Genomic DNA, 24,382 nt, shown 5'->3' with positions numbered 1-24,382 from the left:
TTAAGCAAAGCTCAAAATTTGGCAAAAATATGGCTAGATATGAAATCGAAAAATTCATTTGATGATTGTGCTTTCTTAGGAGAATCAATTTTAATAAGATTATTCCTCAAATATAGCACTAGTATACCTTCGAGTGCTGCTGTGGAACGCCTGTTTTCGGCGGGAAAAGATATTCTTTATCCAAAATGGGCGTCGCTATCAGACGACAATTTTAATATGCTCATGTTCATGAAGGGGAACATGCACCTTATGGCAGATGCTAGCGAATGATATTTTATTGGCTATGCTATTATTAATTAGTAATGATTACCATGTTATTTAGTAGCTTAGTCTTTAATAAAAATCAAAATTTATGATTATTTCTACTAGTTTTATTTCCTATTGCGTATATTTACGATTTCGAGTTAACGATAACGATTAACTTTAACTTCCGTTAAAACTTTTGAAAAGTTTAACGAAGTCTACTTTTTATTTAACGGATTAACGATTAACGAAGTTAACTTTTTGATTAACAGCTCTAGTTGGAACCATTCACCCAATGGCTTCTATAGGATGCCTTTTTCAAAAGTTTGAACAAATAAGTAACTGTTTTTGAGGAACACGCGTTCGGTTAAATGAAAATTTAGTAAATGAAACATTGGATAAACATTTCGAAGTTGCGATACGATAACCGCTCTAAGGTCCCTTTCTAGTAGGTTTCACACACATATGATGGCCGTAGTCCATCATAGTAGTATTTTCCTATATTACTATGGCAACACTATATCTTCTGTCAACTGTCACTGTCAATGTCACATTTACTTTCGTTTCGTCATGTCACTTGTGTTGTTTGTGAAATAGTTGCTTACAGAAAGGATTATAATAAGCAGACAGCAGCAATATTTTACATTATTATTTCAAACAGACAACCAACATCGATGTAAATATGTCATTAACAAAAACTGAAGCACTAAAAGGTTCGTATTACTCCGGATTACAGACTTTAACCGTGCAACTTTTGTAGGGCTTCTCAAAAATAGTTGTAACTTGTTTGCAGAAACTGTGACGGTGTTAATAAATGCTATAGGAGATAAGGAGAACTCGGTCAACAATGTGGTCATAAAGTCCCTAACGAAGATAGCGAATAACTACCCGAATGAAGTGATTGATATATTTTGCGATTATTACAAAAATGCGACATTCGTCACTAGTATACATTTGGGAAATGTAGTAAAGTGAGTATTTGTAATGATAAGGGCTGATTTAGACGGCGCGCGAAGTCGCATGCGATTTTAGTTACATTGCGGACTGTGGATTACATTACATCCAATTTAACCAACCAATTAAAACCCGCAACGGTATGAAACTCCATGCGAGTTCTCGCATCGTCTAAATCAGCTCTAAGTGATAACCAATGGATTATAACATATTCTACCCATACATACTGAGATTATAGTAATATTTGTATTTGATTGAATTGCATAATATTTTATAGAATTACTAGTTAAATATGTATGTACATGTATTGGTATACTGATTAACATGTGTTAACACATTCAGTACCTAAATGGAAACTTTTCCTTAAACTATTGATTCTGTTGTTAGAAGTTTTATATTAGTACAAAAATGTTCCTATTTTATAATTATTTTCCATGTAAGTGACTCTGGGTTTGTACTGTAAATTTATGTGTGAAATAAATGAGATTGAAATTGAAATTAGCACTCAACCATAAGTTAATCAAAACTTTGATTTATTATTATTATTATTATATAATTATAGGCGAGCAGCTATTTAGCTGATGAGCCTATGTCACACAGTGTCCAGTACTATATAGTTCAAAGTTTGTAAAGTCATATCACATCACTAAGTAACATCGTCTATCTTATTGTTTAAAAGCCACTTGTCCAATCTGTTTTTAAACACATTGACCGAAGGAGCAGTCACAACACTATCCGGTAAACGGTTCCAAGCCACCACGACACGGTTGGACAAGGAATGATATGCAGCTTTAGTAGTAGTGGGAGTGCGAACAATTCTTAGGCTGTGACCTCGGGTCTCGCGGCTGATAGTTCTCATATTGATTAATTCGTGAATGTCAGGGAGGTTGTAACAGTGGGTAACAATCTTAAAACACTCGATGAGGTCTCCTCTCGCTCTCCTGGCTTTGAGTGTGGGCAGTTTTAGTACTTTTAGCCTTTCTTCATAAGGTAGGCGTTTCAGCTTAAAAGGAATCTTGGTGGCTCTTCGCTGCGCATTCTCTAGAAGGTCAATGTCTTTGACAAAATAAGGATTCCATACTTGGAAAGCATATTCAAGCAAGGGGCGGACATATGTTTTGTAAATTTTGATAAAAACTTCAACAGATATGCATTGAAATGAGCGTTTTATAACATACAAGAACGAATTTGCCTTTTTGACTATGTTATTTATGTGCTCACCCCACTTCAGGTTATTTGTAACTGTCACACCGAGATCCTTTTGAGACGTCACCGCTGCAATTGGAGTGTTTCCTATCATGTATTGGACCATAGGATTTTTTTTACCGAGGTGCAGGACTGCGCATTTGTTAACATTCAATTTCAATATCCACTGCGAGGTCCACTCCGTTAACCGATCCAAGTCAGCTTGCAGCTGGCCCGAAGAAACATGAGGGTCAGCAAAGAACTTGCCATCATCTGCGAAAAAGCACGACTCTGACTCTATTAGTGCTATTAAGTCAGTCACAAATATTCCAAACAGAGTTGGAGAGAGGACAGATCCTTGAGGTACTCCACTCAGCACGTTTAGTGGTCGAGACAGGCAGTCACCGACTCGCACAGTGAAGGTTCTGTCTGACAGGTACCCTTCTATCCATTTTAGTAACTTTCCACGGATTCCAAAATGGTCTAGTTTCAAAAGTAGTCTCTGATGAGGAACTTTGTCGAATGCACGTTCAAAATCTAAATATATAATATCTACCGGGAGGTTAAGGTCCATACTTTTGGTCCACGCATGTACACAGGTTAAGAGATTAGTAACTGTCGATCTTTTTTGTACAAAACCATGCTGCTTCAACGATATTAAATTTTCCCTATTGAGGAAACCCGTCAACTCCTTACATATAATTTTTTCCATACACTTGCAGATGATGCTTGTGAGACTTATTGGTCTAAATTTGGAAGGGTCGGTCTTGTCACCATTTTTAAAAATTGGGGTTACTAGAGCATGTTTCCAATCCCGGGGTATACAACCAGAGGTAAATGAACAATTCATAACTTCTGCCAGTTTCGGGGATATCACAGCAGCAGCCTGCTTCAATACAATGCTTGGAAAGCTATCAGGTCCAGCAGCCGAGTTAACATCCAAGGTATTCAGGACATCAAAAACTTGCTTTGGTGTGAAGAGTATGTCACATAGTGCGGTCTGAACGCGAGCCACCTTATCGACTACAGGATGTACAGTAAAATCCGGTTCCTGAGAGTAGGCTTTCTGAAATTCAGCAGCAAAAGCGTTGGCAATGTCTATAGGGTTAGTAAGTAGATCTCCCCTGGGACTTTTAATTGCAGGCGGAATTTCCACTCTGGATGCACTGAGCCTACGAATGTGGGCATAGAATTTCTTGTCACCGTTTGATAATATGTTATTTTCATACCGACTCCTACTTTTTCTAGTTTCAGCGACACATCGGTTATTAATGGCCCTGAACCGTTCATAATCCTCATCTGTCTTGCTTACTTTATAGGAGTCCCATCTTAATCGTTTTTCTTTAGTAAGTGCCACTATGTCTTTGTTAATCCAAGGTTTGTTGTATTTATTCTGTTTTACTGTAACCAGAGGAGCATGCTTTTGAATATTTTGTGCAAGAGTAACTTTAAATTCTGTCCATAATTGATCTAAAACAGGCTGAGATGTAATAGGCAAGGCATCCAAATCCTTGCAAAGATCATGGCTAAATTTTTCATAGTCGATATGATGATAGAGCAACTTCTGCTTAATCCTAGGGGCATTTCTTTGAGCCAACAATTGCATTTTAAATGTCAGTACACAGTGGTCACTTTTTCCAATAGGAGGCTGATGAGTTATAGTAGAGCAAAGAGAGCTATCATTGGTCATAACAAGGTCAAGCAGGGAAGGTGCATTATTGACGCGGAAGCGAGTCGGTTCAGATACAAGCTGGTGGAGGTTACTGTCCAGAAACATTTGTTGGAAAATTTCAGCAGCTCCTGACAATTTCTGCACAGAGCACAGAGGCCAAACAATATCAGGGTAGTTAAAATCGCCAGCAATAATTATAGTGTTGTTTTCAGACGCCAAACGCAACTTTTCAAGTAACTTGGAGTCCCGCGTCTGCAAGTCGGGTTCGTTATCCGAGCGATACACTCCAACTACAAGGAAGTGGTATGAGTCAAACCTAATATCCAAGTAGAGAGCTTCAGCTTCATCACACATGTAGTTCAGGTTTTTCCGAGCTATAATTGGAATGCCATTCAAAGAGTCTCTGACATAGATAGCAACCCCACCACCTCGCGTTTTGCCTCCCTGCAACCTAGGGCGCCTTAGCCTATCCCGCCTATACAGACTATAATTAGGAATAGCAAAAGTGCAATTTCTATCTCCGCCGTGCAGCCAAGTCTCTGATACGATTACAATAGTTGGATTGGTCCTGTTCACTTGCAGTAGGAATAAATCAAATTTCGAAGGAAGAGAGCATAAATTGGTATACATAAAGGTCAGGTCGTTGTATGGGTTGCGGTTGGCTAGTTTTTTATGTTAGTGATTTTTGGCACTCCGCTAACATATTTTATAGTAAGATTAGCCTCACCTCTCTCTGTCCGTTCCTTAAGCTTCTGCCGCAGGTCCGCAAGCTCTGCCCGCTGCAGGGGTGTTTTGTCATCGTATATTCTCACCTGCGGCTTGACCTTCGATTTGTTCTTGAGTACCTTGACCGCGTCCTGACGAGACTTTAGGATGACTTTGATCGGCCGGTTCTTATTACTGTACTTAATTATTGTTTAAAAAGAATGCTGTTTAACCGGTTCGTTGCGTCTTCCATTTTCGAAAACTTTTGGCTGTGGTGGCATCACACGACAGGCGTGCCTTACGCCATAGAACAGTGGTGGGCAAAGTACGGCCCACAGGCCATCTGCGGCCTGCAAATGGATTTTATTCGGCCCGCCGCCGGTCCTATGAAATAATTAGTATATGGCATTGGCTCACGAATCCACGATTATCGCAAATCAAAATAAATGTTGGCTACAATTCTGGCCCTCCACTTAAAATTTTCTAAACGTTTTGGCCCCCCATGAAGAAAGTTTGCCCACCACTGCCATAGAATATGATGGCACGCCTGTCGTGTCACACGGCACACGTTAAAAACATTGATGACACGCCAGTCATGCCATCCGCACCGAAACGGTTAAAGCTGTTGGTTCTCCTAACATAAATATATATGTTGGCGGTTGTGTATAATTGCCACAATTCTTTTCATACATTTTATATGGGTTGAGGCATTAGACCGCAGACATATTTTTTGAGATAGACCGTTGTAATGAACTATACAAATCCGTCTTCATCCAGGCCACAAGAAAAAAACTGTTTTGTTCAAAATTTGTTTATCCGACTCGCACTTGACCGGTTTTTCCAAACATGAAACTATACCTTAAACCTTCAGAGTCCTCGAGCAAACATGCGTAAACCAAGTGAAGCGCCTAGACAAGGCTATAGCAGAAGAGTTGACGAGCAACATGCTCCGTATAATGACGGAAAACTCGGAACCGGATCCTGCTGTGCAGATGGGGGCGTCGGCGGTGCTGGTTGCGATTGGACATGAACATCTAGACTTGGTATGTCGACGTTATATAAAATTACTTGTTATTGTACACTTCATGCTTGGAAACAGATTTAGAAATCAAATTACAGAATAGAAAAAGGTAAAACTCTGGTTTGTAATAAAATAAAAAATACCTACATCCTCATTGAGTTTGGGTTTGTTAGAATCATCCTGTAAAGTTACTACAGCTTCAATGTAATTTTACCTTCAAACACATTAATTCTTCTTCTTCTTCAAAGACAACTTCAAAGACAGACTTCAAAGACAAATTACGTCTAATTTGAAGTTAAAAGATGCTTTTAATCAATTTTCTATATTAAATCGAACACAATAGAGTTGATTTTTAAGACATGTTTCCCAGTTTGATGTTAATATGATACCTATTCTGGATATGGTTATTACTTACTCCTCCGGTGCAGCAAACCAAAGTGTGTATTACAATAACCAGAAATCAAATATATAAAAACTATCTGTCAATCACAAACTTACTTCTAAGTAAGGATTTTTTAATCTGAATTAGGGCCACTTGCACTATTCACTTACCCGGGGTTAACCGGTTACCATGGAGTTACCATGGTTACCAGTGCAATTTGACACTGAGCTAACGGTTTATCCCCTTAACCTCGGGTTAGTGGGATGGTGCAAGTGGCCCTTGGTTACAGTATTTTTTTAGAATTTTAATTACATATTTTTAAAGAACCTCTTTTGAACATTTTACGCAAGCTACACTTAACACTACCACTATTTATCCCTACCAAAATTATACATGTGATAGTAACATCGTCCGTCTGTCTGTAACCTCTTCAAGCTTAAACCATCAGGTGAAATCTGATGAAATTTGTCATGTAGCCTTTTTGTGTCCCAAAGAAAGGACATTGATTAATTCTTATCACTGAAATCATCAAACTATGCATACGAATTAGCGCGCAGAAGCACAGAATAAATAATAGTACTAGGTACAGAAGACTCACTCTCTAACAAAACGCGTCTGTTACGATCAGGACAGGTATGGCCGCTAGGTGGCGACAGCGCCACGCGCGGCTTATGGCTAGCCACCAAAATTGGTGTGGAACGGATGTACTTTTAGCTACATGTAGTAAAGCGACGAAATCGCGGAGTGAGCCACGCCTGGCAGAAGCTAATAGTATATCTAAATACCATATTGTACTAGATTATTTACTAAGCTGTGTTTGGAATAACATATATCGGACATGAACACGAGCAGTACACATTAACATATGCACACGTAACCAAACACCTCAGATAACAAGTTTAGCGAAAGAGCACATGCATATGATTATGTAAATGAGATCATAGTCATTGTTTTCGCTCGCCTGAAGGCATGAATCATTTGTGTAAATAATTTTATGTGGCTCCATGTTGGTTTTACTACATATTATAGTTTAAGTAGGTATATTTTATGAAAACGGGGAAATTCTTTAACCTCTCGAATACCGGAACGCTGATCTATGTTGGTATAATTGGTATTAAACTCTAATTAAAAATAAATTAGAATAACCCTTTGTAAAATAGGTTAAGGTTCCGTCACACAGGCGCGTTTTCCGAACGGGGCGTGAGCGTTTTATATGTAAACGCTCACGCCCCGCCCGGAAAACGCGCCTGAGTGACTAACCTTTGAACGCGACGCCTATAAGCGCGCGGTTGTTTTTGATTGATTTGCTTGCGTTGAAATCCGTGAAACGCATTCGTCACGCTATAAAGAAGGATTACTCCTTATACCACAGATTATATAATAGTTCTGTAGCGCTACTTTAAACACCCCAGCTCCTCCATGAAATCTAGCAATGTTTTACATGTAAACACACTGGTCGAGAGACCCTGATACTCCGAGACAGGCCGGGAACGAGTGTGTACATAATCGCTCTTACTCGTCTCGTCTCGCCCTTCGATTGGGTCGGTGCGGTGCCGAGACTCTCGACGGGTATGTACAATCGCCATCAGATATATCGGAGCGGCCGAGGTGCCCACAAATATCTGAACACGCCTCTATTGTAAAGGCGTTAGAGTGCGCGTTCAGATATTTTGAACACTTTGGCCGCTCCGATATATCTGACGGCGACTGTACAGCCGTCATCAGGTTGCTAACTGCTTCCTTTAACCTCCTTAGACAATGTACATTACAATGTATATAATCGTGCAATCTAATTTGAACCTTTCATGAACCAAATAAAGTAGCATTTCTTTTGTTTCGTTGCTTTTCAAACAAACGAAATTCGTTCCAATTTACTTATAGAATAAGGCTCAAATTAAAAATATGAAAACTTTATATGCTGCGTCTTACGAGGATTGCATACTTCCTTTATAAGGAGGGTAAGTTCAGCTCAGGTCATTCTCATTTCCAATCATTCCAGGTCCTCCGTTCGCTAATAAACCAGCTGCCGGCATCGTCAGTGCCTCACTACACGATCGCCCACACGCTGGGCACGCTAGCGGCGGTGAACACACGTGCAACAGTGCCGCATGTTAAGGAGGTGCTGTCCAGGATGCTGCCTCTGCTGCCGCTGCTGCGTCAGAACGCCAACAAGCAAGCCTTTGCTTACGGTTAGTACAAGCTATATGGGTAATATAACGATAAATATATTTCTCCTGGGTCCTCTAGCTAATAAACACACTTTAGGGACGTTGGCAGCGGTCAATACTCGTGCAACAGTGCCACATGTAAGGGGATTCTGTCCAGGATGCTGCCGCTGCTGCGTCAGAACGGAGAAATTGTTAGTACACAGTAACATGTGAAAACTCGTATGTAGCGAAGAACGAGTACGAACAGAGCGCCCGCCTGGCCCCCGTTTTTCGGAAGACATCAAAGTACGAAATTTAATTAAACACGAGTTAAAGTCTGACATAAAACCTATAACATACCTATAAACGCTGTACGGAACCTAGTCGGTTATTGTTGTTATGTTTATTCTTATTAGGCGAAATACTTTGTTTTTGAACAACATTCGCAACGACTCATAAAATCAACTTTGTCAACATTAGTAAGACCTTATTTTAGAGCCTGAGAAAAAAAACGAAAGTATTACTGTGTTGTGTCTAATTTATAGGACACTGTGTCGGTATTCCATTTGCTTTATAAATATACAACTTTTGTAAACTCCTTTTACAACATTTTTCTCCTTCCACAGCATTCGGCCACTTCGCGGTCGCCGTATCAGAGCAGATTGGCGACAACGTCGAAAACGACAATATAACGTCCATCAAAGACAACTTTGTCACCGAATTCTCTCTCATATTCGACGTGTTATACAACCAATGGCTAACTTCCAACGAGCCCAGAGTCGCCGAGTCCGTACTGGAGGCCTTAGGCCCCATCACTAGACTCATATCTGAAAGACAGTTCAACGATACTGTCAATAAGTTCATGCTTTCATTGCTCAGTCTTTACAGAAGACCGCAACTGAATCTATATTACGTCAGTCAATGTATATCGTATTTGCTTACGCCATCGGCTCTCAACCCGAAACTAACTTTGCAAGACAGCGTAATAACCTCTATAAACCATGTCCTCTTCAATCTAGTTCTCATAGAACCTGATTACGATCAGCCGCATACAGTGAAGAACCATTTCGAAGTACTACGTTGCTTCGATCATATGGCCACGCAGTTTCCCGATCATACCGTCGAAGGCCTCTTACACCAGTGTAAGAATAATCAGGAAAAGGACAGAATGAAAGCTGTCATCGTCCTCACTCATCTGATAACGTCTTCACAAATATTTATAGAAAGATTCGCTGCGAAGTTTATAGTTTTACTCAAAATTATGATAGCGAACGAGCAAGGGCTTAAAATGAAGAAACTCCTCGTTAAAGCGATCGTAGGATTGGTTTATAGAAACTGTATAACGGTTGCGGAGGATTTCGCGATGGTCGAGTTCATAATAAAACATTGTGGCTTCGAACCAGTAGGGAATATCCCTAAACATGAGATCACAGATTTGCACGATACGTGTAAGAGTTCGCTAGTGCTGATGTGCAATACTGTGACCAGCGTAAGGACTCCTCTACGTAATTTATTGCTTAATGCTTTGACAATCGAAGAGTTCACTCCTTCCATGTCAACCGTCAGCCATTGCTTGACGTCTTTACTCCAGAATAACTCTGACGTCATTGTTGAAGATCAAAATGAGAAAGCTGTTGAGCTAAAATGCTCTCCAGACCTTGTTTTCATTCGATGCATTACTCATATAGCTGTCCCTGAGGAAATCGAAAGGAACAGAAACTTATTGTTGTTTTTAGAGGAATATTCAGGGGATGTTCATAAGAATTTAAAGAATTCCTGGACTGTTGAGATTCAGAGGCTGTTAAAGTTTGTAGAGAAGAACGAATCTCAAGATCAATGGCATGGGATGTTGCTTGATCTCCTGGTATCAGCAGTGGAACAGGTGAACAATAATAAGTGGGTAGAAACGATTGCCACTTTACTATCCCAACAGATCAACGGGAAAAAGCAGGGAAATGTGATTAAAGGAGTATCTCTTCAGTATTTAGCTATCCTTTCCTGCCACATGTCTAATGCTGCTGTTGTGGAAAAAGTGCTAAAACTGATTCTACATCAATTGAGATCAATTCCTATGGAGATTTCTGATTATGTGAGTGAAGCTATAGGTATAGCTTCAAGACAGCATGGAGAATTCGTGCTAAACGAGCTAGATGCAGCTTACAAGGACAATGAAGCTCGAAGAAGCAGCAAATTGCTTAATTTCTTATCATCAAGAGCGTCTAGAAGCGACGTTGAGCTTGGCATCGTTAAATACACCATCATTATTTGCTACGGAAAAGTTGCTCACAATTGCTTGGACGTCCACGTTTTAGCTAGACTCGGGGAGAATGTTACGGCGATTCTGTATGAAATTCTAAAGTCTAATCCGCACTTTGACTTATGTAAAGCCAGTATAACGACACTTTACGAAATAAGCAAATCATTATACCCCGCCTCTCATCATAATATCACTTTAAGGAACAGATGGCAGTTGCTCAACGCTGTTTTAGAGCAGATCTACAACTCAAACCTGGAGAAACGTAATGTGGAACTGTTTCCAATGATTGTAAAAGCTTCTAAAGCGTTAACTAAACTACAAAAAGGTATACTACCTGAAGAAAGAAACACAATTCTCCGCGTTTTATTCAACAGCGTCTTTGGAGAACTATCCTCTTATAAAAGGAAATATGAAATAGAAGGGAATGGAGATAGAAACGATCTTTTAGCTAAAACTTTAAATGACAGCTTGTCATTATTACATAGACTGATTCAAGAACTGATCATACAGTCCACTTGCCTTAGCACGATCGATGATTTAATCGGATTGCTGATCGAATGGCTTCGACACGAAAATGATGAAATCCGAACTGCATCGATACTGATCTTACAAGTCATGTTCGACACTTACATCAAAAACGTTAAACTCAACTATGAAACTCCAAGCAAGTTTGGGCAGATGGGCTATTTACTTGGACTAATCGTCCCAGGCATCGCTGACACCAACTTCCCAGTCAGATTAACCACAATAGACTGCATAAAACTGATCATACAAATTCAAGATCTATACGAAGGCCACACAATAGAACCTAACGACGAATGCATGGCCGATTTAGCTGAAATGCAAAAGAACGTCCTCACAAATGATTTAGGAATGATAAATGATTACTGCATGATGTTATGCGACGTTATATCTCCTAAAATCCCTCATCATCACACGATGCAGTTTGTTGAAAGTTTGCTAGAGGGTTACGATGACCAGGAGTTAAGAAGTGAGGGGGTTGGTGCGGTTTTAGACGCCCTGTTTGTTAAGCGAGGTCAGGATTTGTTTCAATGTATAGAGAGGATAGTGGAAGTGGTGTTGGGGACCATGGATCGGGTGGGGGAGGTGTCGCGAGAGAAGCTGATGTCGCCGCTGCTGTCGTTGGCGGGGCACCACACTAATGCGGTTACTGCTATGCTGTTGGCGCAGAGGCTGCCTTTTAAAGAGTGAGTTGCTATTATTTTATTTTGTTGCGTAACGTGGCTTCACGGGCCAATAAACAAAACACAAACAACACGCACACACACACAAATTATAATAAAATTATATGCGTCTTTGTAATTCCTTTTATTAGAAAGGAACTTCCGCTTGTAAAAGTTTTAAATTGTCACGCAATAGGGCCCCCGGATGCTATCTCTCTCTTTCAAGGCAGGACAGGTTTGCAGTTAAACCAACCAATAAGTATAGAGGTACATATATGTCCAAGTATTTTCCCGTCTCTCTACATTTTTTTAGTATTTTAAGATTCGTTTTTTTTTTTATTTTTAGATTTATTTTTTAAGTTTTATATGTTGTAAATTAAATACAGATGTAGTGCATAATTATTTTCCAACGTATTTTCGCGGAAACGTACGAACGTGTCTTGCTATTTCAGTTAGTCTGGGTACAAAAAGTACTGAGGTTTACTGAAATAGCATGACTACGAATGTTTCTGAGAAAATTCGATGGAAAACAATTATGCAATATACTGTTTCCTAGAAATCAGTAACATGTGTTCACTTCACTTTTAGATCGGTAATCAGTTGCTGGCGCCATCTAGCGAGAGACGAAGGCCTAGCGAATGCTATTGTGGACAACTTCCTACGTCTAATGGGCTCTATAGAGCTCTACGAAGACCCGTATCATATCACGGAGAACCATATCGCGGCGTTACAGCCTTTGACTGTAAGTATATCTGGTTGAGTCTAAGTACCAACACTGTTAGTTAAATATAAACCTTAATAGTAAAGAGATAAAGTCCACAATGAAGCGCCTTCTAGCGAGACGAAGGCATAGGGAATGGTATTGTGGACAACTTCCTACGTCTAATGGGCTCTATAGAGCTCTACGAAGACCCGTATCATATCACGGAGAACCATATCGCGGCGTTACAGCCTTTGACTGTAAGTATATTTGGTTGAGTCTAAGTACCAACACTGTTAGTTAAATATAAACCTTAATAGTAAAGAGATAAAGTCCACAATGAAGCGCCTTCTAGCGAGACGAAGGCATAGGGAATGGTATTGTGGACAACTTCCTACGTCTAATGGGATCTATAGAGCTATACGAGGACCCGTATCATATCACGGAGAACCATATCGCGGCGTTACAGCCTTTGACTGTAAGTATACTAATTCTGGCTGCGTAGCCAACGTGCCAATCGTTAACGCTTCGTAGAGTGTCGTAGTCATCTCTCTCTATCACTCTTCTATATTGGCGCGACAGTGACAGTTGCGTTTCGTTCGCCACGCAGCGTTAACGATTGTCATCTTGTCTACGCACCCTGGTTGGCTAAATCTAGATAAATTTACTTCGCGCCCCTGTTCCACGGTTCCACCACGCTGACAATGACAATTCATCGAAACATGTTCCAACAAGTAAACATTGAAGCTAGTTACCAACTTTATCATCATTACTTACCAACCCAGAAATTGTCCTGTGTTGTTGTTTTGTTGTAACGACACTCGTCACATCACATCGTCACAGTATTAGCGACAGTGAAATAAGTGTTTGGCACAACTTTTTATCGCTGACTGTACTTTTCTTTCCACAGGCAACTAATACTCATCGAGACAATTAACAACCCCAAAAACAATTAGATTGCGCTGTTTTTATCACAGAGTTCTCATGGCCACCTCCTGTCCAAATGTACCAAATGCAATAGAAGACCAATGCGCTCTCTTCGCAGATGACGTTTCGGTATTGTTCTCGTGTTCTGATAAAAATGAAGCTGAAAATAAACTGACTATAACAATGGAAAAAATTGAAAGCTGGTTGGATATACTCGTACATAATCTTCAACTCGATCTAGAAAAAACCAAAATAATCCAATTTAAACCCCACCAAAAATCACCACATCAATCACTTTTAATTATAATAATACAACATTAGAATCTGTTAATTCAGCTACCGTCCTGGGTATCGATCTAGACACTAACATGAACTGGAAATCACACATCCAGGACTGTCAAAAAAGCTCTCCTCCTTTTTATACGCACTACAACACATCAAACGAGCGACAGACTTCCAAACTGCCCTCTCTGTATACTATGCATACGCGTATTCAAGAATGACTTACGGTCTCGTTTTATGGGGGAATAGCACTGACATGGATAAGATCTTCATCCTCCAAAACAGATGTGTTAGAATATTAACAAATACTGATCAAATGGAGTCGTGCAGACCTCTCTTTAAGAAGCTCCAAATACTTACTCTACCGTCAATGTACGTCCTCGAGTCGAGTAAATTTGTTAGAAAACATACAGAGTTGTTTACTCCGACAGCACCATTAATCAAAAGAAACAATCGAAACTTAAATAAACTTCAATTACCCCTCTCAACACTAAAAATAGTCGCATCCAGCCCTCACTACATGCTAATTAAAATATACAACGACCTACCGAACTCCCTAAAAAATATTCAAAAATAGCAGATATTTAAGAGCGCTCTTACAAGAAAAGTCGAAATAATGCAAAATTGATGATACTAGTCGACGAAATTCAGGACTTTGCGCTCATTATTAGAAACAATGAGTACGTGTTCCAGTAAAAGCGTCTTCTTATCTTTATAAATATCGTTGTAAATATTAGAAAAAGGACTTATTAAATTAGTAATGATTTTTTTTCTGATGGTCGTTTCCGAAAAACCCCGTGAAGCACTGAATGGCGAGCTCTTATTTGGAAATGTTGAGAATTTTACTCTGCTAAACCTGGCTATTTTGTATTACTAATACCCTGTACTTTAGGCATATCAAACTATATTTTTCCTACATACCTTTGAGAAAGAGAAAATCAAAGTAAAACGAACTCGATTTTCTCTCCGAAACAAGTGTCAATTCCTACGAAAATCTACTTAATATCGAAGTCATTTTCATACTCAAGCAATCTGCAACGTTTGCTTATACTGTTGGTATACATTAGTGTTTATGAAATTCTACTATAATTTTTTGGCAATTTTTTGAAAACTACTCTATATTACCGATGACGCGCGCTGCGCCAGCTCAGTGCCGCGGCAGAGCTTGTAGAGGCAGGACATGTGTCGGTCGGCTCCGCACATTTTCAACGGCGACGACGAGGTTTTTTATCATTGTGTGCGGCGGGCGCCGTGTAAAACGCTATACTGTGTGCGTGTAAACCGCAACGAGAGACTTTGATCCTAGCACCGTTTTTATAGTATTATAATTTATAATGGTACAGTTTAATAAACTACCGGACAGGATTAAAAATATTTGAAACGACCTGACATTCTATATGTATTTATTTGACTCAAGATAGTTTGACTCAGGGTCTGATGATGGAGCCGGAAGGTGGTCACCGGTATCAATCAACCATGCAACTAAACCACTTCGTGTTTAGGCTCGTTTTATTCATCTCAACAAGATCTTTGACACAAGATAGTACTCAGGGTCTGATGATGGAGCCGGAAGGTGGTCACCGGTACCAATCAACCATGCAACTAAACCACTTCGTGTTTGGGCTCGTTTGATTCGGCTCAACAAGATCTTTGACTTAAGATAGTACTCAGGGTCTGATGATGGAGCCGGAAGGTGGTCACCAGTACCAATCAACAATGCAACTAAACCACTTCGTGTTTAGGCTCGTTTTATTCGTCTCAACAAGATCTTTGACTTAAGATAGTACTCAGGGTCTGATGATGGAGCCGGAAGGTGGTCACCGGTACCAATCAACCATGCAACTAAACCACTTCGTGTTTGGGCTCGTTTGATTCGTCTCAACAAGATCTTTGGCACAAGATAATACTCAGGGTCTGATGATGGAGCCGGAAGGTGGTCACCGGTACCAATCAACCATGCAACTAAACCACTTCGTGTTTAGGCTCGTTTGATTCGTCTCAACAAGATCTTTGACACAAGATAGTACTCAGGGTCTGATGATGGAGCCGGCAGGTGGTCACCGGTACCAATCAACCATGCCACTAAACCACTTCGTGTTTAGGCTCGTTTTATTCGTTTCTATAAGATCTTTGACACAAGATAGTACTCAGGGTCTGATGTTGGAGCCGGAAGGTGGTCACGGGTACCAATCAACCATGCAACTAAACCACTTCGTGTTTAGGCTCGTTTGATTCGTCTCAACAAGATCTTTGACACAAGTTAGTACTCAGGGTCTGATGATGGAGCTGGACTGTGGCCACGGGTACCAGTCTACCATGTAACTGAACCACTTCGTGTTTGGGCTCGTATGATTTGTCGCAACAAGATCTTTGACACAAGGTAGTACTGAGGGTCTGATGATGGATCCGGAAGGTGGTCACCGGTACCAATCAACCATGCAACTAAACCACTTCGTGTTTGGCTTCGTTCGATTCGTCGCAACAAGATCTTTGACACAAGTTAGTACTCAGGGTCTGATGATGGAGCTGGACTGTGGCCACGGGTACCAGTCTACCATGAAACTGAACCACTTCGTGTTTGGGCTCGTTTGATTCGTCGCAATAAGATGTTTGACACAAGATACTACTCAGGGTTTGATGATGGAGCTGATGATGATAGACAGGTACCCGTCGCCACCTTCGCGCTCCATCATCAGACCCTGAGTACTACCTTGTGTCAAAGATCTTGTTGAGATGAATAAAACGTGCCTAAACACGAAATGGTTTAGTTGCATGGTTGATTGGTACCGGTGACCACCTTCCGGCTCCAACATCAGACCTTGAGTACTATCTTGTGTCAAAGATCTTGTTGAAACGAATAAAACGAGCCTAAACACGAAGTGGTTTAGTTGCATGGTTGATTGGTACCGGTGACCACCTTCCAGCTCCATCATCAGACTCTGAGTATCACCAAGTGTCAAAGATCTTGTTGAGACGAATCAAACGATCCTAAACACGATGTGGTTTAGTTGCATGGTTGATTGGTAATGGTACCTTCCAGCTCCATCATCAGACCCTGAGTACTGTCTTGTGTCAAAGATCTTGTTGAGACGAATCAAACGAGCCCAAACACGAAGTTGTTTAGTTACATGATAGACTGGTACCCGTGGCCACCTTCCAGCTCCATCATCAGACCCTGTGTATCTTCAGTGTCAAAGATCTTGTTGAGACGAATCAAACGAGCCTAATCATGTTACTACATGGTTGATTGGTATCCGTGACCACCTTAATCATCATCAGATCCTCAGTACCAGTTCGTTTTTAAACCCTCGTTGATACAAACTTTACAACCTATAGGTACCAAATGCAATGACGAAACATGTAAATAAGCGAGTAGGTACCTATAATTTCTTTCGAGTAATATACCTTCATAAGTACAAGTATGGGCTATTCATAAATTACGTCGTTTTAAATGGGAGGAGTGGGGGGGGGGGGGTCTGGACATCGGATGATGGTAACATGACGTAGGAGGAAACAGATTCATCCGAAGCTTGATTTTTGGATGATTTGAGGGGTGGGGGGGGGGGGGGGTCAAAACTCGTCAAAAATAGATGACGTAATTTATGAACAGCCCCTATGTACATTTGCACTGCATTTAGTATTTTCGTACTTACCAAATAACAGTTTTAGAACTTTAAAAAGTTAAGTACAGTTAGTGTTGTTATGGTTGATTTCAATATGCTTCGCGAAGGATCAAGAATGTTTAATCCATCATTGTAGTGCGAGTGTGGTAGAAGGGATCGGCGTACTGAGCTCGCACAGCCTGCCGCAGCGCGTAAAATACCTAAACTCGCTCAACGCCGAAATGTAATAGCGCTCTTAATAAACACTTAAAAACATTCTTAGCCGACAAATGTTATTACAATGTGAATGATTTTTTTAACGATAAACATGATTAATAATGTTAATCTATATGCATGTTAGTCTTAAGTATTGCTGTGCCCTTGCAGGGTGTCACGTAAACCCACCTACTTATAGGCTCCACCTAATAATGTGTAGTGTGATTTGCAATAAACATTTTGAATTTTGAATTTCTGTCTCCATCATCATATCAGCTCGATGGTACCATGATATTGCATTGTCACACGACTTACATATGTATGAAAATTATCAGCTCAATCGGAAATCGGGATGTGGGTCCAATTTAGCTTCCAAGATTTGACCCACACTAACTAACCAACTACATACTAACAAGTTAATTAAAAGCTTGTAAAAGTAGGATAACTTTGTGTGCTAGGCCTTACGAGGCTGGAGTAAAACGCTACTTTTCCCACAACTTATTTTCTATCGTCACGTTCCAAACAAAACCTATTTAAACTCACCATTTTGTTCCAGCTAATAAGCGCCCTCGGAGAGATGCTTCAAGAGGATACCATGAACCCGATCTGCGAGTCCAAATTCACGGACCTTTTCGCTGTGCTCTACACAACATTAGCCTGTTATATTGAGGCCGAGCCTCCCGCCTACGCGCCGGCTCAGAACAAGTCTCAAGAGCGCTTTGGGTTCATACCGAATAGAGATTCTATAAGACTGTCACCTGCGAAAATCACTATTAACACGTTTAATGCTTTCTTGGATAGATCGGGGTGTTCTAAAGTGAGTTGAATAGCCCTATCATTTTTATTGAATTGTTATTCTAATACCTTTAAACTAGCAATTCTTGTTTATTTATTTACATATATATTTCGGGGGTCTCGGAAACGGCTCTAACGATTCGATGAAATTTGCTATAGGTCTTATGTCTGGGAATGAATACATGAGTTTTCTCACTTGATTTTTCATCGTACCTACGAAAATAGCGATTATGTATACGCTGGATTGAATTTCTACACTCTTTATATTAGGTAGCTAAGTAAGTAGGTTTTTATGCTAGGTAGGGTTTTTATTGTAGTAGTACATATATTAGATACTATTTGCAAACCTCCTTCCAAATTGTAGTCTGTTGAAAATGACTGATCACAATACAATACAAATCCTCTTTATTGCACAACCTCAATAAAACATTAACAGAGAGACATACATAATACATGAAGACAGAGGCTTCAAAAGGCGCCACACGCCAGGCCATTTTCTTTCGCGACTTTATTGTTAAGAGCGTGTCAAGGTAATTTTGAACACCTCGCCCGCTTAGCAACTTCTGCTGCTGACTGTACATCTAAATTTGTCTCTCTCATCTGTTCCAGGTGAAAGAAGCCTGCTCTCTCTGTCTAAGCGTGGAGCACGGCGAGCCAAGCACGACCATTCTCGAACTAGCCCCCATACTGAGTTCATCCATCGCTCGGTGCAAACCGGCTTTGTTACCTAAACTAGTATCCCGGGTGGCTGTACATGCTAGGAGCGCTTTACCTCCACAGAGAGCCGCGGCGCACGCTGCCGCTCATGCTGCGTTGACTTACAGGTACTTTGTACCTTATTATAGTGTGATAAGGTGTAATCTTCCTTGACTAGTAGAATATGACCCCAGCACGACTGTTCTCGAACTAGCCCCGATACTAAGTTCATCCATCGCCCGCTGCAAACCGGCTTTGTTATCTAAACTAGTATCGCGAGTGGCTGTACATGCTAGGAGCGCTCTATCTCCACAGAGAGCCGCGGCGCACGCTGCCGCTCATGCTTACACTTACAGCTTACGACTTACAGGTATTGTGTGTCTCAATTATAGTGTAATAAGGTGTAATCTTCTTTGACTAGTAGAACATGATCCCAGCACGACCATTCTCGAACTAGCCCCTATACTAAGTTCATCCATCGCTCGATGCAAACCGGCTTTATTACCTAAACTAGTATCGCGAGTGGCTGTACATGCTAGGAGCGCGTTACCTCCACAGAGAGCCGCGGCGCACGCTGCCGCTCATGCTGCGTTGACTTACAAGTATTGTGTGTCTTATAATTAGGGAATAAGGTTCAAACTTGCTTGGTTAATAGCACATGGCGACTCAAGCGTCGCTAACTTTGAACTACGACGCCATATAGATAGATAGGACTTATAGGTATTCTATCTTACATATTGTATTGTAATACAGTTCAATTTTGCTTGGCTAGTTGACATTAGGGACCCGAGCTCTCAAAACAACAGACGGCGGTCACTTACATTACAGGTATTGTCTTACTGTAGTGAAGGTAATTAATTCTTCATTAGCAAGCGGCACGGATTTACATATTTACAACTTCAATGAAGTTTTGGCTACAATAATCGAATGTGAAAACGTTATTTCAGGAAATCAGTGGCTCATAGATACTTTAAATCTAGCATACATATTATAAAAGGAATATATCTTAAAACTAAAAAACACATTATGGTTGCGATGAATTATGCAACCCGGCCAAGGGAGCCGGCGGCGGAACCGCCAGAACTCGAAACCTTTCGGCCAAAACTCCTTCTTGTCGATAAGCTAACGATTCCTCCTCCTTGTTGTTGTTGAATTTGTGTAAAACTGTTTCAATACTGTCGCAGATGCAACGACAACCCGGTCCTCATCGAGACTGTGCTCGCCATCTTGAATATCGGTTGGAAGGACGAGCACCCTCGGGTCCGCGCGACGTGCCTGCGCGGCGCGGCGGGCGTCGCGCGGCTGCGGCCCGAGCCCCGCGCGCAGGCGCTGCCGGGGGCGTTGTCTGCGCTCAGTCAGGGCATCGACGCGCCAGTTACACAGTAAGCCAGCTTTAATATAGTTGTAACTATACTAACTATTTTGGCTCAGCGATCCAAAGAGAATCTTTGCCTCCGAAACGAGAGCGCGCCACCTGCCCCGATCCTGCGCAACTTCCTGCCAGTTCCTGACGCGAAGCTGAAGCAGATCCGCCGTCACGCTGTCTTCCCGGCGATACCTGGGCCGCCCCACCGGACGGCTACCAGTCGGTCGTCCCGAGAACGCCCTCTTGACAGCCCGATCCTCTCCCATTCTGAGTAGGTGACCGAACCAGCGAAGTATGTGGGCTTTCGTTTCGTCATCGTGGGTTATATTATACTTAGTTATAGTTCAGTTTATATCGAAACAGTCCTCGCTATCTTGAGTACAGGTTGGAAGGACGAGCATTCGCGAGTCCGTGCGACATATCTGCGCGGCGAGGCAGGCGTGGCTCAACTACGTAAGATATTTCTAAAACACTTTAAATCGTGTCTAAAATATACACTAAATAAGTTTCGTCTCGTCTTAATGTCTACTTGCGTATATCGCTGACTGTACTTTTCTTTGAACAACTTTTTTGGATAATCAAACTCCATGAGTTAGCATTGTTTTAGCGCAGACATGTCCTATATTTCATATTTCATATTCCGTATAAAAACTTATCATAATTCCTTTAAAACCCGTAACGGACACTGAAAACCTTTATTATCTTACTGACCTTGATACTGTGATTCGAGTAACATATTTCCCTTTCTTTCATCTTTCATACAGAAAATCAACAGACAACGTGCCTCTGGCTGCCATCCAAGGCCTAAGCCGCCTACTCCTCGACCTAGACAAACTAGACAAAGAACACGATCGGGAACTGCTCTCCATCTCCCAGAAAATACGACCATTCATGAACACGGAGTCCGGGCAGCTCCGAGAGAGCTCTATAAGGCTGTTCGGTATTATAGCAGGGCTGGTTAAGGGCGAGCTGGTCGAGCAGGCCGTGAGCTCTCTGCCTTGTTTCCTGCTGCATTTGTGTGACAACAATCCCGCTGTTGTTAGGGTAAGTTTTGTATTTACTAGCCTTACTTAACCTTTAGCGGCCATCCAAGGCTTTAGCTGCATACTCTCTAGACAAACTCGACAAGGAACACGATCGGGAACTCCTTTCCATCTCCCAGAAAATACGACCATTCATGAACACGGAGTCAGGGCAGCTTCTAGAGAGCTCTATAAGGCTGTTCGGTATTATAGCAGGGCTGATTAAGGGCGAGCTGGTCGAGCAGGCCGTGAGCTCGCTGCCTTGTTTCCTGCTGCATTTGTGTGATAACAACCCTGCTGTTGTGAGGGTAAGTTTTGTATATTTACTAGTCTTTACTTTGGTTAGTATTTAAGAGACTATTGATCATATTTCCAGGATCTATTGGCATAAAAAAGTCAGAACTGACGTTTTTCCCACAGACTAGTGTTTTTTTTCCAAAATCTGTGAATGCCATTGGTTATGCAATAGTTAAGAAAGATGTAATAAGAACATTTTCAAGAAGCAAAACGTAATCTAATAGCTGGATGCTGTTAAGCAATAATGTGTCAACCCACATTAATTTTTCAATAAGATATCAACTCAAAAAAAATACGCTTAAAGTTGACATTTTATTGCAAAATGGATGTGGGATGACTCGTTTTTGCTAAACACCATCCCTGTCCTCGTAAACGTACCTACCTACTTAAAAATAGACCCTATAAAATTCACTCTGTCAGTACGCCATTTGTATATTATTTTCTGTATGTTAGGCAGTTAGATTTAACAAGTTCACTGTCCGTGTCCCGTATATGGGTCACGGCAAGCCTCCGTTACGTAGCCGTAAGGCTAACAATAAAGATCGGGACAGTGAACCTGTTAAATAAATAAAATTAGTACCAAAACCTGTGAACCAATTTCACACACAATTTAACAAAAGATCAATTATTATATGATTACAGGCAAGCAAATTCACTCTCAAGCAGGTATTCAAGATCTTTAACGTAAAGAAATCCAACGATCTCATCCAAACGCACCTACTAGACGAAGGGCGATTGTACCTCGACGAGTTTCTATCGGCGTTGCTTCGTCAGTTGGCGGACGAGATGCCAAGCAGTGTGGCCAAGTGTATCCAGAGTAGTGTCAACTATTTACACTGTGCCAGGGAGGACATGAAGCCACACCCGCCTTTGTTGATAGGTAAGAGTAAATATTGTTGGTAGAATAGTATTCTAGACGAAGGTCGACTGTATCTTGAGGAGTTTCTGTCGGCGTCGCTACGTCAGTTGGCGAACGAGATGCCAAGCAGTGTGGCCAAGTGTATCCAGAGTAGTGTCAACTATTTACACTGTGCCAGGGAGGACATGAAGCCACACCCGCCTTTGTTGATAGGTAAGAGTAAATATTGTTGGTAGAATAGCATTCTAGACGAAGGTCGACTTTATCTTGAGGAGTTTCTGTCGGCGTCGCTACGTCAGTTGGCGGACGAGATGCCAAGCAGTGTGGCCAAGTGTAACCAGAGTAGTGTCAACTATTTACACTGTGCCAGGGAGGACATGAAGCCACACCCGCCTTTGTTGATAGGTAAGAGTAAATATTGTTGGTAGAATAGCATTCTAGACGAAGGTCGACTGTATCTTGAGGAGTTTCTGTCGGCGTCGCTACGTCAGTTGGCGGACGAGATGCCAAGCAGTGTGGCCAAGTGTATCCAGAGCAGTGTCAACTATTTACACCGTGCCAGGGAGGACATGAAGCCACACCCGCCTTTGTTGATAGGTAAGAGTAAATATTGTTGGTAGAATAGCATTCTAGACGAAGGTCGACTGTATCTTGAGGAGTTTCTGTCGGCGTCGCTACGTCAGTTGGCGGACGAGATGCCAAGCAGTGTGGCCAAGTGTATCCAGAGTAGTGTCAACTATTTACACTGTGCCAGGGAGGACATGAAGCCACACCCGCCTTTGTTGATAGGTAAGAGTAAATATTGTTGGTAGAATAGCATTCTAGACGAAGGTCGACTGTATCTTGAGGAGTTTCTGTCGGCGTCGCTACGTCAGTTGGCGGACGAGATGCCAAGCAGTGTGGCCAAGTGTAACCAGAGTAGTGTCAACTATTTACACTGTGCCAGGGAGGACATGAAGCCACACCCGCCTTTGTTGATAGGTAAGAGTAAATATTGTTGGTAGAATAGCATTCTAGACGAAGGTCGACTGTATCTTGAGGAGTTTCTGTCGGCGTCGCTACGTCAGTTGGCGGACGAGATGCCAAGCAGTGTGGCCAAGTGTATCCAGAGTAGTGTCAACTATTTACACTGTGCCAGGGAGGACATGAAGCCACACCCGCCTTTGTTGATAGGTAAGAGTAAATATTGTTGGTAGAATAGCATTCTAGACGAAGGTCGACTGTATCTTGAGGAGTTTCTGTAGGCGTCGCTACGTCAGTTGGTGGACGAGATGCCAAGCAGTGTGGCCAAGTGTATCCAGAGCAGTGTCAACTATTTACATTGTGCGAGGGAGGATATGAAGCCCCATCCGCCTTTATTGATAGGTAAGAATATAAGTTAGAATAGCTTGGCTTGGGAGATGAGGTGCCAAGCAGTGTGGCCAAGTGTATCCAGAGCAGTGTCAACTATTTACATTGTGCTAGGGAGGATATGAAGCCCCATCCGCCTTTATTGATAGGTAAGAATATAAGTTAGAATAGCTTGGCTTGGGAGATGAGGTGCCAAGCAGTGTGGCCAAGTGTATCCAGAGCAGTGTCAACTATTTACATTGTGCAAGGGAGGATATGAAGCCCCATCCGCCTTTATTGATAGGTAAGAATATAAGTTAGAATAGCTTGGCTTGGGAGATGAGGTGCCAAGCAGTGTGGCCAAGTGTATCCAGAGCAGTGTCAACTATTTACACTGTGCCAGGGAGGACATGAAGCCACACCCGCCTTTGTTGATAGGTAAGAGTAAATATTGTTGGTAGAATAGCATTCTAGACGAAGGTCGACTGTATCTTGAGGAGTTTCTGTCGGCGTCGCTACGTCAGTTGGCAGACGAGATGCC

The 24,382-nt window shown here is 41.6% G+C and overlaps 1 protein-coding gene across 1 annotated transcript in view; it reads left to right on the top strand.

Annotated features, from left to right (window-relative positions):
* The first annotated feature begins 814 nt into the window (after positions 1-814).
* LOC134790873 (maestro heat-like repeat-containing protein family member 1) overlaps positions 815-24,382 on the top strand; it is a 34,080-nt gene continuing 10,512 nt past the window's right edge. The window contains exons 1-11 of the mRNA XM_063761858.1: positions 815-956; positions 1,037-1,214; positions 5,631-5,802; positions 8,162-8,351; positions 8,936-11,774; positions 12,339-12,492; positions 18,034-18,294; positions 18,882-19,096; positions 20,153-20,350; positions 21,099-21,378; positions 22,296-22,533. Coding sequence (XP_063617928.1) covers positions 926-956; positions 1,037-1,214; positions 5,631-5,802; positions 8,162-8,351; positions 8,936-11,774; positions 12,339-12,492; positions 18,034-18,294; positions 18,882-19,096; positions 20,153-20,350; positions 21,099-21,378; positions 22,296-22,533 — 4,756 coding nt within the window. The 5' untranslated portion in view covers positions 815-925. The remainder of the gene's footprint in view (positions 957-1,036; positions 1,215-5,630; positions 5,803-8,161; positions 8,352-8,935; positions 11,775-12,338; positions 12,493-18,033; positions 18,295-18,881; positions 19,097-20,152; positions 20,351-21,098; positions 21,379-22,295; positions 22,534-24,382) is intronic.

Source organism: Cydia splendana, chromosome 5 (assembly GCF_910591565.1).
Source record: "Cydia splendana chromosome 5, ilCydSple1.2, whole genome shotgun sequence".
Taxonomy (NCBI): domain Eukaryota; kingdom Metazoa; phylum Arthropoda; class Insecta; order Lepidoptera; family Tortricidae; genus Cydia; species Cydia splendana.
The sequence above is the reverse complement of the archived record's forward strand: the minus strand, read 5'-3'. Positions and strand labels throughout refer to the sequence as shown.